Source organism: Lagopus muta, chromosome 15, assembly GCF_023343835.1.
Source record: "Lagopus muta isolate bLagMut1 chromosome 15, bLagMut1 primary, whole genome shotgun sequence".
Taxonomy (NCBI): Eukaryota; Metazoa; Chordata; class Aves; order Galliformes; family Phasianidae; genus Lagopus; species Lagopus muta.
In genome coordinates, this window is record NC_064447.1 from 9,272,374 (window position 1) to 9,289,861 (window position 17,488).

General features: G+C 43.0%; 1 protein-coding gene across 2 annotated transcripts; it reads right to left on the bottom strand.

The window, feature by feature from the left end:
- Positions 1–693: 693 nt before the first annotated feature.
- Positions 694–11,911, bottom strand: CIAO3 (cytosolic iron-sulfur assembly component 3). 2 transcript variants are annotated; one of them, XM_048961518.1, is made up of 11 exons: positions 11,782–11,911; positions 11,019–11,114; positions 9,651–9,794; positions 9,199–9,331; positions 8,744–8,878; positions 8,146–8,264; positions 6,957–7,086; positions 6,666–6,738; positions 3,397–3,534; positions 2,212–2,369; positions 694–1,174 (listed from the first exon to the last, which is right to left on the bottom strand). In XM_048961518.1, the coding sequence occupies exons 1-11, from the start codon at positions 11,845–11,847 to the stop codon at positions 936–938; spliced, it is 1,431 nt and encodes a 476-aa protein (XP_048817475.1). In that variant the 5' UTR covers positions 11,848–11,911; the 3' UTR covers positions 694–935. The 2 variants fall into 2 exon arrangements, with proteins under 2 accessions (XP_048817475.1, XP_048817476.1); XM_048961519.1 differs by lacking the exon at positions 11,782–11,911 and adding an exon at positions 11,307–11,459.
- Positions 11,912–17,488: the final 5,577 nt, after the last annotated feature.

The window sequence follows — 17,488 nt, forward strand, 5'->3', positions numbered from 1 at the left end:
CAGACAAAAGCAATTACACAGAACTCATAAATAGTTCAGGAAATATCCACATGTAGAAATACAGACAGTGAGACAAGCACACATAATCTCACAGTGAATTATTTGCATCCAGGTCACCTGGCAAGGCATTACAGCACACAGCTTTAAACCAGGTGTACTTTTGCTAACCACTTGGATTGTTCTGGTGATCACCTGCAGTAATGCTTACATCCTTCAGTCTTCTGTTAACCTTTACAAATTGACACCTTCCAGAGACACCAAAGAAAAGTGGTCAAAAAGAAAACTGGCCAGCCATTCTCATTTGGTAGGATGTAAAAATGGTTTTCTCTGATTCTAAGGATATTATTAATCAGTAACTTAGAGCCAGGGTAGATGTAGATGGCTTTTTGTTTTTTTAAGCATTCTTTCAAGTCATTTCAGCAGGCCATACAGCAGCCCTGGAGCTAATGTTGCTCTCACAACTGCAGGCTGCTGGGGCTCACCACTCTGACAGTGCAAAGATGCTGCAGCTGTGCTTCAAGGGCATCCAGTCAGGGGCAGTGACACAGAAACACAGAGCCCAAGGTCTATTTAGATCATTTGTAACTAAAGGACAATGTCCAAACTAAGTCCTTCAGTACCTTAAATCCATCAGTTCTGGGAGCAATAAGATTGCAAAGGGAGTGCAGATTTAGTCCTAAAACACATTAGTGCTTCTTTTAACAAATTTTAATCACTGTTTAGTTTTTATTCGTATCACTTCAGTTGTCATAAAGCTTGAGGAATTAACACTGCCTGTCTGTATGCACATTACCTTCTCCCTGACTGAGAGTGAGAAATTGCAGTTCCCCAGTGATGGCACAAAACTGTGGCTGTCTCTTGAGAATCCTAAATAGAATCAACTTAAAAGGCACTAAGAATATTCAGGCTTCACAGTCTGCTTCCAGCATCAGCCTTCACCACTTGATGTTAAATCCAGTGCTTGCTTTTTCCACAGCATGGTATTCTGTATGCAGAGCTTTCCCTGCCTTTTCAGACTCAGTGCCACCCAGCCACTGCTCATACAGCGCAGTTACAGTCCGGTTCTCCTCTGGAATTTCAGTCTTAAGAGACTCATACAGCTTCTCAACTTGCTGAAGCCAGTCCTTGCCAGGTTCACCTTCCACTTTGATCTGGCCGCCTCCATTTAAACAACCTAAGTACAACAAAGTGGGGAAACATCAGAGTTTTACAAATTAGTTATCAGGAAAAACCAAAAAAAAATTAAATTACCAACTGACTTTCCACCTGTGAACAGAAATGAAAGCACCATTGTAATTGTGGTTTATTCCCCAGCAATCTAACACCAGCAGGGCAGGTAGCAGCCCCAGAGGGGAGATCATTGGCCTGGTGTGACCAATGCTAATTCAGCCCAGCTGTGACACAGGGCTCAGGGCATCCTGGGAAATGCCAGTGAAAGGAAGATAAGATGTAGGGAGGGCTGGTTCTTTCTCTTTCCATTAAAAAAGAGCCCAGAATGGCAGCTAGGTGAGAACAGCCCTGCAGCCTCAACTGAAGGTAAGACAAACATCCTTAGGATGTGTTCTGAATTTGCTCTTGTGCTGTAGGTGTGATGTAAGTGTTGGACTGCACAGTGCGTGGAAGCCTTAAGCAATGCTTAACTTTTTGGTGCTGAGCAGCCTTCTAGGTTGGAAGTAGCATGGGCCCTCTGGAATAGAGCAGATGTTTTGTTTGCAGATAGCCAAGAGTGGCAGCTCAGCACTGCTTCAGGCTAGGTTAGAACTCTGCATACACTGTACTCATAGATTCAGAAAGAACCTGAAGGGGAAAAATGGAGATCTTGCAAGAAGCAGATCAGGGATGGCAAGAAAGACCTCCACCAACTACAAGCAGCATTCTCTGGAAGTGTAACACTTGTGCAGTTTTGGAGGATGAATGTCTTGGTGTACTGTAGAGCTTAAAGTCAGGAGGGCTTCATTAAAAGAACTACCTGTGAAATTTCAACATGGAACTTAACTGTAATTACTTAAATCCTGAACAATTGCTAGCTTCCAGTTAGGAAAACATGCATGCTGCTTTGAACTCTGATGCTGTGACTATCATGTGCCAAGGTGTTTGAAGGCCTTGCCACAGTATCAAGAACAAGAGAAGCTGTCACTGTTTCTTATATTTTAGTTACAATTCTGTGTGATTCCTATGGGCTGGAACAGGGAAGTCTCTACGCAGTCTCACCTGATGGGCAGGCCATGACTTCCACGTAGTGATAGGGTGACTTCCCCCGCTTCAACTTCTGCACCAAGTTTTGTATGTTTCGAAACCCGTATGCCAGAGCAAACTGGAGCAGAACTGCTCCATCCTTCTCCAGTGTCACCTCTTGGAAGTCCTTGTTTCTGAGGAAGAAGAGAGAAAATGTCTTATCCAAATTAGCTTCTATATAAACTTCAAAGAACCCTGTGTTGAAACAAAGTTCTTTGTGAATCCTTACTCAGGAAAGCTGTCCTCGTTCTTTGCCACCCAAACAGAACAGATGAAGGAACCAGCTGACAAATCCTTTTCAGGCTTTTCCTGTTTGAGCACCCACTGAACTGAGTTTGTTGAACACTTGTGTTGAATAAATCCTTACAACCTAAGCAAATTAGACTGAACTAAGGTTTCATTGTGACAGGCCACCTCAGCTGGCTTCAGTCAACTCATATGTCAGTGAGTGCACTGAAGGAAGCTCTTAAATTGCAGTGGATCATGAAACTGGGGAGCAAATGACCACTGAAGACTTCCAGACTCCTAACATTAATGGGGATGCCTGTTCTTGATAAAAGTAATTTGACTTTCACTATTTTGTATTGAGATTGTGAGGGACTGTTTTGTACACCAGAGAATTTCAACCATTAATAATGCTTATCAAGGATACAACTCACTACAAATGGTACGTTAAGATCTGGGAAGCTAGCAGGAATTGCAGCTTTTTGGCCTCTGTACCCAAACTTAAGTGATTTTCTATCTTAACCACAACAGTTACAGCACAGCTCCAAAGTCCTGACACGAGATTTTTGTTCTGTGATATCTAGATTAGTAACAAAGCTCTTTTATCAGCCTGATTGCAGGTGAGACAACTGAGATCCCTATGTGCTCTGTCTTCTAAATTGCTCTAAAAGTTGTCTGCAACTTGATACTGGGAAAATCTATCAGGCCAAAAGTGTGTGGGTGGTGAAGGGGCTCAGAGTCTCCAAAGGCCAGGCTGCAAGGAGTGCTGGCTGATTTATGGCTCAGCAACTGTGGGAGTGGGAAGCTGATTCCCATGCCTCAAAGGAAAACGTGTAACTAAGCAAAGAAAGTGAAGCCCTCTGAAAGATAGCAGCATAAAAAGAATTGCAATAAGGAAAAAAAAAATAGTACTTGTAAAAGCTTTAAACTTCATACTTTAAAGGCTTGTACTGAACTGTATCCACTTCAATGCCAAAGAGTTCCTTGGCTGCATACTTGTATATGTGCTCCAAATAGCCACCAGAGCCACCTCCTGAGTGGCCAGTGAGTTCCTCCTCTGTGGCACTATTAAACCTGGGGAAAGGGAAGAAAGAAGTGGTTTTAGTGATTCAATGGAACAGACAGCACGAAGCCCACTGCTCCTTCACACGAAGAGAAGCTTCATTAGCTCAGTGCCAAAATATCTTCAGTACTACTAATAGAAACACGATGTTGTGAGTCTTGTGGGACTTTTGATAGTGGAATTATTCATCCAGGGAATTCAAAAGCAGCAGAACAAGCCAGGCACCAGCTCTCTCTGAGCTTCAGCCCTTTCCCTTTCTCCTGGGAACAGATTATTTATGGTCTCAGGCTCTGTGGGTTTAACCCTATGCTGTCTAATGTTCTTTGGGTCAAACTCTGTGGAAACACCCTCACTGGATCTGACCCTGCTGCCAACTTAATCTTCACACACCAAAAATATTTGGGAACATTTGAGTTAGAGGGCAATTGCTTGAGAAGTCTCAAATCAACATTTTTTGTTAGTTTACTGTTCAGTGGCTCTACGAACAGCTTAGATTACGCTTGGAAATGGAAGGAGGGAAATGATGATGGTATGGACCTGTGTGGCCTATGCTATTTCCTCCCTTGGAAAACACAATCAGAGAGAAGTCATCAGGAGACATTTCAGCAGTCCTGAAGTCTTTTTTGCAGCACCAACAAAAGCTGAGCTCATTACTGAACCAGGTACTTATACGTGGTTGCCAGGACAGGAGAGAACACTTCTGGAAGGTTCTGGTGCTGCGATTCCAAGCACAGAGATGAAACCTTATTTGCTGTGGTTTCATGTGGTTAAAGTTAGTGTACAGATGAACAAACCTCACAATGCCAGGGCATTTGCCCTGTACATGTTTGTCCTCAGCAGGACCCTGCTTCAAGTTCAGCACACTGCTGGTGTTGTACAGCCACGCTCGTGTAATAACAGAACCTACATGTTCAAGTTCTGCACAAATAATTCCATCCCACTGATTTGCCAAAACACAACCAAGTATTCAGAGGTCGAGATAGTGTTTCTTGAAAACAGCTTACCAGATGGAAGCTACAACAATAGCTTTTGTTATGAGAGAATAATAAGATGAGGGATATGCTTCTAAGTGCTCATCAGGCAGTGACACTTGCATTTTCCTACTAACAGCTGCAGAAGGGAAAACACTTGAATGCAGGCCAAATAGCTTCAAGTCAAATGGAAGATGCTGCCTCTTGCAGATAAAATCTCAGCTTTAGAAAAACTGCAGAAGGCAACACGTTAGCCTGTGAGGGCATTCAGAAACTATTTTTAATTTGATCTTGTTTACAGGAACTGAGCTTCATTAATGAAATGTTTCAGTGTGTCTGGCCTCACGTACTGCAACTCTCTTGAAAAGAGGCTGCCAGTAAGCATCAGTGCTGGCCTGAAGCAAGCAGTTATAACAGCAAAAGTCCTGGGATTTCTGGCACTTCATCTCATGCTCGCTGCCAAATGTAATAACCTCTCAATGGGCTTTTCCACGTGCTGGAGGATAAAGCAGAACAACAGCCATTGGACTGCTTATGTTAGTGCTCCAAGTTCTGAGGAATACGTGCTGTTTATAGGCAGTCAATTTACTGCTTATAAACTGAGTAAGTTAAAGCTAGCAAAAGGTTACAGAGGCGCTTTATCACCACGAGCATGAGGTACTGCCCTCACAATGTACTCCTAAGAAGTTAGCCAGAGATTTTTATCAAGTAATTAGACATTTTGTTCTATCTTATAACTGACACTTCCATAATGTTATTTCCTAACTGAGTCCAAACACTTCAGAATGTTTTTATAATCTCCCTGATTTTCTGCTCGCAGTATAACAATAAAGCAGGTAGAATAAAATGCTTATTTATGTGGGCAACTGCTGAAGTTGACTTTTTGGGACACGGCCATGCAGGTCTTTATTACAGCGGAGGATAATTTTTAGATGTGAAAGGAATTTGTGCACAAACCACTTTAGAAAAAGACAATACTGGAAGGATTCATAACCTCAGAATGCATAAATACATCTGTGCCAGTAGAACACCTTACAGGCATACACCAAGAACCGTGACCAATGCTGAAAACAATGAAAGCAGAACTATGAAACAGGCCTCGTGTAAGGACACTTCTGCTTATGGTTCTGGGAACATACATGTGCTAATCAGGCATCTCCTCAGCAAAGGCTGCCAGTTACACTCAGGACTGGGAAAAAAATTAAGCCCTATTTAGAAATAAACCACAGTGTCACATCTGCAAAGGGAGACAGCTGTCAGACCACTGTCACATCCTGTGTGTGTGCTATCTGCTGCATATCTGGGCTATCAAAATCCCTTCTGAAAACTCTGAGCAGTAGACTTGAACCACGTTGTCAGTAACTGTTAATACTATATAAAGGTTGCTACGTATGTAGCCTTTCTCTTTTTTATGGTAATAAAGTGCTACAAAGACATTTCTTAGAAAGAGAATGCTTTGGTTTAGTGATCAGTGTGGAGCCACTACTGAATGTCAATTCAGAGGGCTAAAATCTGATTTCAATATTTCTCCAGGCTCTCAGATCTTTGCAGTCATCACTTAACCAGATGTTAGCTTTCAGTTAATGCAACTGAAGTCTCATCTGGTTTGCACATGTTTACGTTCTCATGTTTTCACAAAGACTCCTTCAGATGAGTTGTGACCTGAATATTTTGCTTCAATCTTTACAGTAGCTCAGATAATGAAGGAATATAAGCAAACTGAGTACAGCTCTGTAACAGGCTTTGTTACAGCACACTTGTATCACTGATCTACACTCCTCCATGTTTCTAAGTTTGCAGTTAGAATTTATGGGGGTTCCACCTGCTATACTGTAACAGTAAATGGTTGTGATACAGTTTGTATTTCCCTACATAATCATTTTGCAATCATACTCTTACAGAGCAGTTTTACAGTTCTGATCATTTAGAGTAAGAACTGCTAATCCTTGGACTGCTAGGATCCAGCAAATAGTTACAGGTTCATTGTATTCTGTAGCTAAAGTACTTAATGCACAGCTGCAGTGATTTGAAATTACTGACAAAAAAAAAGACCATAAAATGCCAACACATGCAGCCTTATGTGTATAAAAGTAGGAAGTGAATTCTGCTGAACTTGATATGGATACTGGATGGAAATGAACATGCTTGAAGGTGCAAATGAGATTTCTTACATGGTATCCAATGGAGCAGGATCTACATCTGAGAGAGACACTTTTTCTTGTTCCAACAACTTCAGCACTTCTCCTAAAACAGAACCACAGGCACAAAAAGCTTATTTTGGAGATTAAAAAAATGAAATCCACGGGTCAGTATCTAAGCCTGCATATAAACTCTGTACCACGATGTGAGTGGCGTTTCTGGAGATAAATTATAGAGCACTATCCATGCATTACATCCATCACTGACAAAGGATCATTAAAACCAATCCAGAAATGATCTAGGCTGCCTCTGGCTCTGCCTACCTGTGGTGATCACACAATCCACATCGCGGGTCTGGAACTCTTGGTTGAAGAAGTCTGGCCTTGAAGCCTCCAGCTTCTTGTCATAGCAGGGCATCACTGTTACGTGGTATATCTTATTAGGTGTTAAGTGCTGGAAAAAGGCAAAGCAGTTGCATTGGTCAATATCAAAACTGTCTTGTGGGAGGTGTTTTCCAAGTATAAATGAGAATGATGAAACTAACAGTGCCATGCTTCTGGAAATACTGTCCTTTATTACTGAACATGGAAAAATACATTTTTTCTCTCATAGAACCCAATTCTAGTCCGTAGAAAATGACAACAGTAAGGTCTCCCATGGTCTTTCCACCCCACTTTTCCTAGTGCAAATGATCCAAAGTCAATCAGTGAAGAAATCCTAACTGTTCAGTTAGATGACACGTTTCTTCCATGCTAACTAAGATGCAGCCCCTGCATCAGCAACTAAGAAACGATCAGAAGTTGGACAAAATCCTCATGGCCATCCAGCAAAATAAGTACAAACTGAGGAAATATGTCACTGACTCAAGGCTATTGTTTCACTATCTTGTGCCAAATATTCTTAACAGCTGCCAATTTTTGTAATAAGCATGCATGTGTCAGCATTTGTTTAATGCAACTGTTAAGCCAGTGCTCATTAATGGACAATAAACCATACAAGCATACATGGTGCTTAAGTTTGCTGCTGGACAACTCTGGGCTATAGCACTAGTCTTTAAGCACCAAATTTGCACTTGGAAAGATTCCAAAGGTTAAAGAGTGAGAACAGAACTAAGTAAAACTGAAAGAACACAAAGTTGGGAAAGAGCAAGCAATTTTTAGACAAGACATGATCTGCACGTACGCACTGACCCAAGTTTCATTTTGGGATAATTTATTTTAACTTGTTCACAGCCTTAGACAGCAGGAAAAAAAACACACAGAAACAAGTGAGATATAAGCACAAGAATCATGAAAAATCAGATTCCTTGGACTTTCACAATAAGATACAGAGATTTCAAGTAATCCATGAAGCGTGAACTTAATGCTGCTGTCCCAGTTGCAAGTTTCTCCATAGGAATCACAGAACTGAGAGTGCCTTTGCTGGAAATTTGCAAGATAAAACCAAATTATCTTCAATCTTTAATGTAAACAGTACAGGAAAATGTATCAGCTTGTGTTCAATACACCTTACCTGCTGCTCTGCAAAATGGCCCTTTATCAAGGAGCCCATGATCTGCTGTGGAGACTTAGTGGTGCTGATGTAAGGAATGATGAAACTGCCATGGGTTTTCTCTGCATAGCAGATCCAACCTGAAAATAGAACAATTAGCAAATAGTTGCAATCAATAAATATAAATATACATAAAAAGATGTATATATAAATAACAAGCACCCCTTCACTCTGCCCAAAGCCAACCCCAGCCTCGCCACCCATTCATAACCATTTTCAGACTCAGTACAAAAGGCAAAGAGGTGTAACAATTCCATTTATAGAGATCAGTAGGTATTTCTATAAACCATTACCACTATTAACACCAAGATCTCTTTGTAAAGAGTAATATTTTAAGCAAATTAACCCATATGAACTTTTCTGAGTAGCCTTCTGAGTTCTTGTATGGGTGTATTACTAGAATGACATCTTATTAGTCCTGTAACTAATTTTGTACTACTTTATCCTATTGTATGTATATACAATGTTATATTTTATATATATATTATTATATATATATATTATATATATATATATATACATTATATATATATATATATAATGTACTACTATTTCCTACCTGGACAGGCAGAAGCTAGCATTGGCAAAGCCTTTTTGTCTTCAGATTGCTTTCGAAAGCGTTTTACAAACTCTTTTTGGCTCTCCAGCAGGCTGAAGTTTCTTGAGAAAGTTGTGTCAAATACGTAGTGCACACCTAAGTGGTACAGCATGCACATTAAAGTTCACAAAGAAGATACAAGCAGCAAGCTACATGTCCTATTCACAGCTATCAACCTGTGCTTGAGAGTGAACTGTTTTCCCCAGCACATCAGCACAGTAAGACAAGAGCAGAAGTCATAGGAGGCATGAGAATAATTTAAAGCTGCTTTCCTCCATTACTCCAAGTTTATTTTGTGACTGAAGCTGCACAAAGTTTGTGTTTAATTCATATCCCCTTGGTGAGCTCATAAAAGCTGTGCCTGATGTACAGCCAGCAGTCCCCTGTGTGATGGTAGGGCACAATGCAGCACTTGCCTTGACTCTTTAAGAACGCAGTCAACTTCTTTGCTGTTTCCAGAACACTCATTTTACATTTTGCAGCTAATGAAGCCCTGGACTGTGGTGAAACAGAAACCACCACCAACTTCTGTTCACTGGGAGCTGCAGTCTTAAAAAAAATAAAAATAATAATAGAAAAGAGCTGTTCAGACAGTATTAATACAGCACATGCAGCAGTGCAGCATGCTAGAACTTCAGCAAATATCTCCCAGTATTACTCCCAAGTTCCTAATACAGTAACCTACTATGTTAAAAAGCTATTTCCAAACCTGTGACAACTTTTTAGAAATTAGAAAAAAATCTATTCTGTACTGAGAGTGTATTCAGATTTTATGTATACAGCTGCAATGTGTGCTTCTGCAGATGCATCACACCTAGATTAACATCTATTAATTCTGCAGCCTACCTAACCCTGTCTCATCACCTACCTTGTTAAAAGATAGAGTTTTGTAGAACTCTTCATGGCTCTGTTGAGTGATTAAGACACTTTCTGCTGATGTAATGCAGCCACTGCAAGCTAAACAGTCGTTCAGAGTAATTTTAGCCTTCTCCAGTTTCTGTGCTCCTCCATCCTGGGAAGAAACAGATGAGGCACAGTTTTGGTCACAGTACAGAATTGAGCAGGGTAGCAGTTTCTCATCTTTACTGTGTTTAGTAACACAGATACTGTCCTCTTTGCCCTCCTGGCTTATCAAGAGCAGAAGTATTTGTTTTTTAGTAAGACAAGGAGGAAGACAGGCATCTTTCAAAGATTTCTTCAAAGAAAGAAGATTCTACAAAGAAGGAAGAATTCCATTCTTCATGGAATTTCTTGGTATGCCTAAGCAAATATGTTGAGAAACTTTAGGAAAACTTTACCAAGAGCAATAACTTGTTCTTTTTCTATTAAGAATAGAACAGTTGCTCTGGCCACAATCATTTCTGCTATCAGGTGGGCTGATGCTGCTTCAGAATACTGGCATTATTCTTTCCCAGGTGCAAATACGGCCCTTCTTGCTACAGACTGCAGCTGCAGTTTTAACCACACAACTGTAAACCACAGTTCCTAAGCCTTGAAGCACCAACCTCCAGCATGCACTGAACTCTGCACAGCAGAGAGCACGCCAGCTTTGCCACCCCTCCCAGATGCTGCTTATACTATTGAATACTGCAACCATTTCTCCACAGGAATCTTGAGTTTCTCTCCTTCTAAAGAGATTGTGCAACCGGATTACAAATGTGTTACTATTCTCAATTGATGCTGAATGTAATTTAGTGTGTGCGAAACTTGCAGAGGGAAAACTGTATGGCAAAGTATCAGTGTGTGTGATGCTTTCTAATCTGTGATTCTGTGATCTTTTCTGGGTAAACAGGAAAATCTTAGCTTACAAATTCTGCATGGTGTTTAACAAATTTTAAAGTAATAATATAAAAAAAATGAGAGAAAAATTTAAGGGTATTTAATTTAATCTCTTTTTTTTTTGAGTAAGGACTTCACTGTATGAAATCATGCAGTAAGAAAGGACATTGTCTCAAATAACGTAGGATAGCAAAACAAGAATTCTCAGCTTATCTGCTCTTAGAATAAAACCCACTAGTAATCAATGTCAGTGACTCGGAGCATGTAACAAAACTGCCTTACAAAACCTAATAATTTAAAAGGTAGACTTTGGAAAAAAAAGGTTTGTAACAAATGTTGCTGTTGTCATCAGCATTCTCACATCTGGGTCCTTAAGTAGCTGTGTCCTGTTTAAATACATAACAATCCATTAGCAGTGTCCAGATGTTTTACACTAGTAAAGAAAAGTCAGGCATACCTGAGTGATCTGAAAATAGCTCCCATCGGCTTCAATTTTGATCTTAGCTGCTGCTTTCCCAGGCTTTTTTTCCACCTTTACAGGTTTGACACATTCCTAAAAGAGAAATAAAAGGCAGAAGTTGAAGAGATGAGCGATGAAATGGGGAAGGCAGGTTTAAAATAAACCAGAATTATCAAACCCAAGCAATCATTCTCGAGTGAATGTCCATTGCTCCGCTTTAAATTATGCTGGATCTACTGACTGTGCCTACGGCCACCAAGGGAAAACAGAAAGGCAGAATCTTACCCCTTTTTTACAGAATGAACACTTTGTCAGCATCACACCAAAGCCAGAGGTGACTGCGCCCCTTCTGAACAACAGAGCTGTGTTCTAAGGAGCCCTGACAGGAACACAGGCTCTCCTGCAGTGCCATCCCCCCCCACATCTGACAGCTGAGCTCCCGTTCCTCGCTGCACATTGCAACGGATGGAGGCGTGGCCATGCAGCATTGCTAATGAAGTTCCGTGTCGTGTCGGAACGACCCTGACAGCCTCGGAAGGGCTGCCTGCAGATTTCTGTACTGTTCTATGATCGACTCCCAAGGGCGCTGCAGCATTTTGTGCCATTTTTATTGTTTGTGCGCCTTACGGCTCCTCGTCCTATTTCCACAGCTGCGACTCGCTTTGTCTCCCAGCAGCTCCCTTGCCCTGCCAGTATCTTTGAGCAGATTAGGGCTGGCCCCGCGGTTCTCCGGGCGTTGGTTTGCCCCCCGAGCACCCACCTGCAAGGGCCCGATGTAGTCGTCCAGGTCCGTCAGCTGCAGCACCCCGCTGAACGGAGACGCCATCGTCGCCGCGCCGCCGTGAGGCGCGGCAGCCGGCGGGTGGGCAGAGAGCTGCGACGCTGTCGTAAAAGCGCGATGCCACACTGCCGTCAAGTGAAGCGCGCTATCGTGAAACGTGCTAAGGAGCGCGCGTGCGTGGAGTCGTGCAGGCTCTGTGGCGCAGGGTTCGGTGTAGGAGCTCAGCTCGGTGCTTCGAAGGACGCAGTTTCGTTTCCATGAGTGGATACAGTGGTGTAATGATTGCTGAAGGCTGCTGATCCGGCTGTGGTGTTGCTTGAGGAAATCTGGTGGGGTATCTTGAGCCCACAAAGCTCTGAGTTGGCCGTGCAAATTCTGACATGTTGCTTCATAGCCTGTATTTCTCCCGTCCTGGAAATCAACGATGCAAGCGAAACGCCTGCAGGTGGCTCCGTGTGCTGCTGTGAACATGACGTCCAGCCAGGCTTATTGATAGTCTCGCTTGGTATAGCCTTTTCATCAGACACACGTGTGACACAAAGGGGTTAAAGCTTCCCTAGCCTGGTTTAGAAAGCACTGCCTGCTAGGGGTGTGACATTACTATGAACTGAAACAAATTCCTTGCTGGTGATAGCAAGGTGCTGTTGTGGGGAGAAAGTGCTTCAAAAGGGTGTTTAGAGCTGGTGCTTAGGGTCAGTCACGTAACAAACTGAGGTAGGCTTTCAGTTTGTGATCAGGATCTCTGACTCTCCTGAGGCAGGCTCTCTCTTTTTTCCTCCTCTCTTAGGAGTGCGTGTAACATCACCATCTGTAGGTGGCTGTGTATGCACCCGTGCATGTCTACGTATATACAAAGCAGAGAGGGAGGTCAGACTGCTGTGTTACATCACAAGGCGTCAGCCTCGCTGTAAGGGGAAGCAACTGAAATCACATAAAGATTTTTAACAGGTAGCTGACTCATACAGGAGACCATTTTCTTGAAGCTATAGAGTACAGAGCTGCTTTGTACTTGAGAGTAAGGAGTGCCTGACAATTATTGCTATTTTTTGCTGCACTTGAGTGCATAATAGAGATGTCCAAGTGCTGACGGTACTTCAGGGCAGGATGGAGCAGAAGCATTGCTGGATACCCACAGCACCTCACCCTTTCATACCTGGTGCTGTAGAAGGTGTGTGCTTTGGGAGGACCTGTTCACAGGAAGAACTGAGAACATAGCACAGCAGCTGACCCAAGTAGCACTGTTCTTGGAGTGCTGGATGCCAAATGCTTTTAATGGTGTGAGTTTCATGGTACAGCCAGAACTAATGGCCAAAGACCCAACGTTGTAACAGCCTGGTTCTTTCTAAGCAGTCTTTCAAGGCTGGGCTGGGCTCCCAGGACCATGTGTGAGCTCTGAGCCTCGCTGCTGAACTCTGCTTTTCCGATGTCAATTACCTTAAAGCTGGTCATGTTTCTTAAACCTGGCTGCTGATCTGTCAGGAGGACTTCTGTACCCAGCTGAACAGGGCTAGGGCACTGCTAAACACTTCTGCTCCAGTGCTGCCAGTCACGATACCAACATGAACAGAAACCTTGCCAAGAAAGAGGAAGAACAGATTTCACGGTACTTCTTTTTCAGTTTTATTAAGCTTATAATTCAGGAGGTTTGACTGTTAGATGTATGTGGTTTTTGTCTTTGTGCAACTCAAAAATGATTATAGAGAAGGAGGTAGAAAACAAGCAGAATCTCCTGTGAAGTTCTGGCAAAGGGTGATGTGATGGTTGAGTTTTACTTCTAGCTGCTACTAATATTTGGTGCTCTTTGGCCTCTTTATCCCCACTCTTAAATCAGTTCCTCTGCCTTTTTATTTGTCTCTGTGATACTTCTTTTAATAGTGTGCAGTGGGAGTGCTGAGTGTCCAGAGCAGGGTTTACTGTGGAGTTACTGGAGGAGGAGACAAATCAAGACTGGGTTTTTTTCCTGGGGTGGCCAAGGTAGGCAGGCTGTCTTCCATGGGCTGTCTGAAGGTAGGCAGGTCTCTGAGACCTCTGGCTTTCTTGTCTTCTCCTTTGCAATTCAGAAGTAGCCTTGAGTGAAGACCTGTTGGTACATGGAGGTGAGCATTGATGCTCTTGCATGAACTGTCAGAAACAAACCTTCTGTGTCAGGTTCTTGTTGACCTCTCTGGAATTTGTAGGTGTGGGCACAGTACCATCTCAAAGCCAATAATGTTTATTTTCACATGTTTCCTGCTTGTAACCGAATGCTTAAGCAAGCAGAAGTGAAACAAGTTGCGTGTTGAACCAAGTACTGCCTTATTTATTAAAAAAATTTCTCCAGGTGACATTTAACGAGTAGGTACGCAGTTCTGCAGTCACAGAGCAGGATATGACCTGCTTACGCATTCTTTGGAAGATCTGCACCAAGATAAGGGTCAGCCCTGTCGATTTGAAACTACACTTGCACTGTTAGTAGGTCTGAGAGTATTGTTCACTTGCTTTCTGAACCAGTGGCCACTTTTACTGCTACAAGAAATCCACAGAGACCATAAACCATGTGATGATTAACCTAGGAACAAACTCTCATGTTTTTGGGAACTGAAAATGAAGTCTTAAGGAACCAACATAAATGTCTCTGTTTTTTCCAAAGACGTGTCCTTTTCATACCCCCCGCCTATATCTCAGCTTGTAACCGTTCAACCTCCTTGCTCTTCGTGGCAAACCACATGTAAAAAGGATGTGAGATGAGGATGCTGGAGGACAGCTTTCGGATCTCCTCTCTGCTGCCCTGAGACTCCCCAGTTTGCAAACCTCTCCCTGAACTCCGACCTCATCCAGTGATGGACATATCAACAAGACAGATCATATAGCTTTTCCTGCCCCAATTTACCTTCCCTGAAATGTGTATAACCTTACCTAACCTAATTTACCTTTCTTTTCTGCAAGTAGGAAGCAGCAGTTTTAGTCAAGAGCAGCTGGAGCGAAGGCAGGACTGTTCTGCAATGGAAGCACTAAGCCATAGAGCAGTGATTGGTTTGATGCCAATGAAATCACAGTTCTCAAGTGTGGATATTTATTTAGTAGTGTTTCCTTGTTTGCATTTTTAGTGAGATAAGTAGAGGAGAATTTTCGCAGAGGCTTAATTCAGTTGTGGGGGAGTCTTCCTTTGTGTGCCAAGTCCCAGTAAGTCTGAGATCTGTACAGGGAGGGTAAAATAAGAGCTGGGTGCAAGCAATGACTGTATCATAGCACTGCCTTTATGGTCTTGAGGCTGCTTATGTCTTAGATTTCTATTAGTATCTATGTGTGATGGACATGGATAAAAAGAATTAATTTAGTTTTGCTGTTAGAGTTGCATGTCTCCATATCCTCTCTTTGTACCTGGATCGTGTTGTCCCTGCTGGGTCCTGACAGTTTTCTTTTTCATGAAGCAACTAATGTAGGAACAGAAAACGTCAATTATTTGAAAGATGCCTCCTCACTTCCAGTTGCCTCTTTGCCCTTCTGTACTATCACAGCAGTTTGATTTTCTTCCCTGGCAGCATGTGTTTGCTTTCAGCCTTCAGTATGTCTTTTTACAATTTTTATGCCATCTGTTTTTATTTTTTTTAACTGCCCCTTTTGGTTTCTCTTCAGCAAACTTTATTTTGTGCTCTGTTGTTCCCATTCTTAAACCTCTCTTTCTGGTTCTGGGGTGCAGAGCAGGGCTGTGTGACCCCTGTGAGTTGTGGTAGCCCATGCAGGCTTGCAGATGAGCTCAGCGCTGGTCTGACATGAGTGAAAGCCTGACCACATCTTGTACAAACTCATGGCCAAATGTTCTTCTTAGCCCCCCTAGGGTAGTGGTCTGCCATGCAGTTTGCTTGCTCTTGGACCCGTGTTTGGATGGGAAGTTTGTCTGTGATGTGAGCATGTATCTGCTGGCCTGGCTCTGCTTCCCCAGCTCTGTCTACCTAATGGGAGATCTGACTTTTCTGAGACAGCCTGAAGCCCCTGTAGTTCTGCATGAAAGCTACAGGGAAATGCAGCGACTGGGCTGAGCAGGGCGTGTGGTCTGTGTGGCAGAGATGGGATCGGGAGAGATTTACTGCCTGCTGCCACACCTGGCTTAACATGGCAGGAACGCATCGACGACCAATTGTACAATTTAGTGTTGCTGAGTAACACTTGAGCTGCCCTCGATGTCTCTGTCAGGCTGGGAGAGTAGAGGGTTGTGAATGCACTGACTCATTTTCCCATGGCACAAACGATGTTTTAGGCCTGGCCCATTTCTACCCACCCTCTGCAGGTTTCATTGACTGCCCTCCTTCCATGACCCTTCAGTGTGAGTGTTAAGAAATCATGATGCAAAACTAGGATTCATTCCCCACTTGCTATTGCGGGGAAATTTATGCGTTTGAGGAGGAGGTGACATAAAGACATTGGATTATTTGCAGTTTCAGGAGAGGGATGATTGCAGGGAGGGAGGAATGCAAGAAGGAAGAGAGGCGGAGAGAGGTCTCAGTAATGGCACTGAACTAGAAGTGACTGTACAGGTGAGCTCTAAAATCCCCCTCACATGCCAATGCAGGCTGCAGGCACTTCTGTCAGCAGGGCTGTATCCACTGGTACCACGAGGCAAGGCTGACTGAAATCTCTTTCAGTTTTGTGCTTCTCACATGAGATGGGACCTCAAGCTGTTTCGCACCAACAGGGAGTTTTATCAGCATTTGTGTTACATGCTCTGTGTTCCCATTGGTTTGTGACTGAGGGGCTGCAAAGGGAGAGAAGTTCATCAAAGGTGGGGAGAGCAGGGCTTACGAAGGGCAAGTTGTGGAAATGAAGTTAATGACAGGAAGAGCTTTGCTTCTGGAGAGGTGGTAGCTGAGGGCGTGCTGGACTCCATCCCCTGAAAGACTTGTCTACCAGGTGTGGGCTGCAAATATCTCATTCTGGCTTAGTCACAGCTGCTGCCTGAATTGCTTCATGTTGCTAAGATAATAGGAATGAAGCACCTGCACCACGTCTTTTCTGGGTAGCACGAGGGTTATTACCAAATTATCAAATCTACTTTTCTAGATTGATGTCACTTTGTGAGAGGCTGTGATGTTCTCCTGTCTGACCACCCATCTGCAAATCTTATCCTCATCTTGAAGCTGTGCTGCCATGCATGGTTAATGCTACTGTGATGATGTGGCTGGGTAAAGCTGGCGTGTAGAAAGTGCAGGAAAACCTGCAAGAGACCAAACTGCTGTTTCCAGCATCCAGTGCTATGAAGTCAATCTGCATATGGCATCACATCCAAAAATCCTCTAGCCAGAAGCCTATTTCAGGAAGCTGTAGCTCTTACTTACGCTTACTTGAGCAGATACAAAGCCATAAATCAGCTCCAGCCTTATTCATTGCAATAATCAGAATTTTGCCAAATACTTGCTGCTTCTGCTCAGCCACTTTGTGAACAGAGCTAAGAAAAATAACAGTTTGTTTATAGATGAAAGTTCCTCCTTGCCTTCGTGAACTCTGGCATCTCTCCCCGTTGGGGGGGTTGCTTGGCACACTCTTTAGGTACGCAGATTACCTGATCAACACAAGCAGAAAATCCTGACACTCTGCATTGCCCCCTCCCCTGGTTTCCTCATCAGTTGATGAGGCTCACTGTTGATTTTTCTGCTTTTCAGATGCATCCTGTTCTTCCGTTTCACCTTCGGATACCCCCGTGAGAAGCAGT

What these genes read in the sequence shown, in the direction of transcription:
- CIAO3 (XM_048961518.1), bottom strand. Translation starts at nt 11,847, where the DNA reads ATGGCGTCTCCGTTCAGCGGGGTGCTGCAGCTGACGGACCTGGACGAC. An exon ending in CCTGCTCCATTGGATACCAT is followed by an intron (nt 3,535 to 6,665) that starts GTAAGAAATCTC and finishes CCCTTTCCCCAG; the next exon opens with GTTTAATAGTGCCACAGAGG. An exon ending in GTTCAGTACAAGCCTTTAAA is followed by an intron (nt 2,370 to 3,396) that starts GTATGAAGTTTA and finishes CTTCTTCCTCAG; the next exon opens with AAACAAGGACTTCCAAGAGG.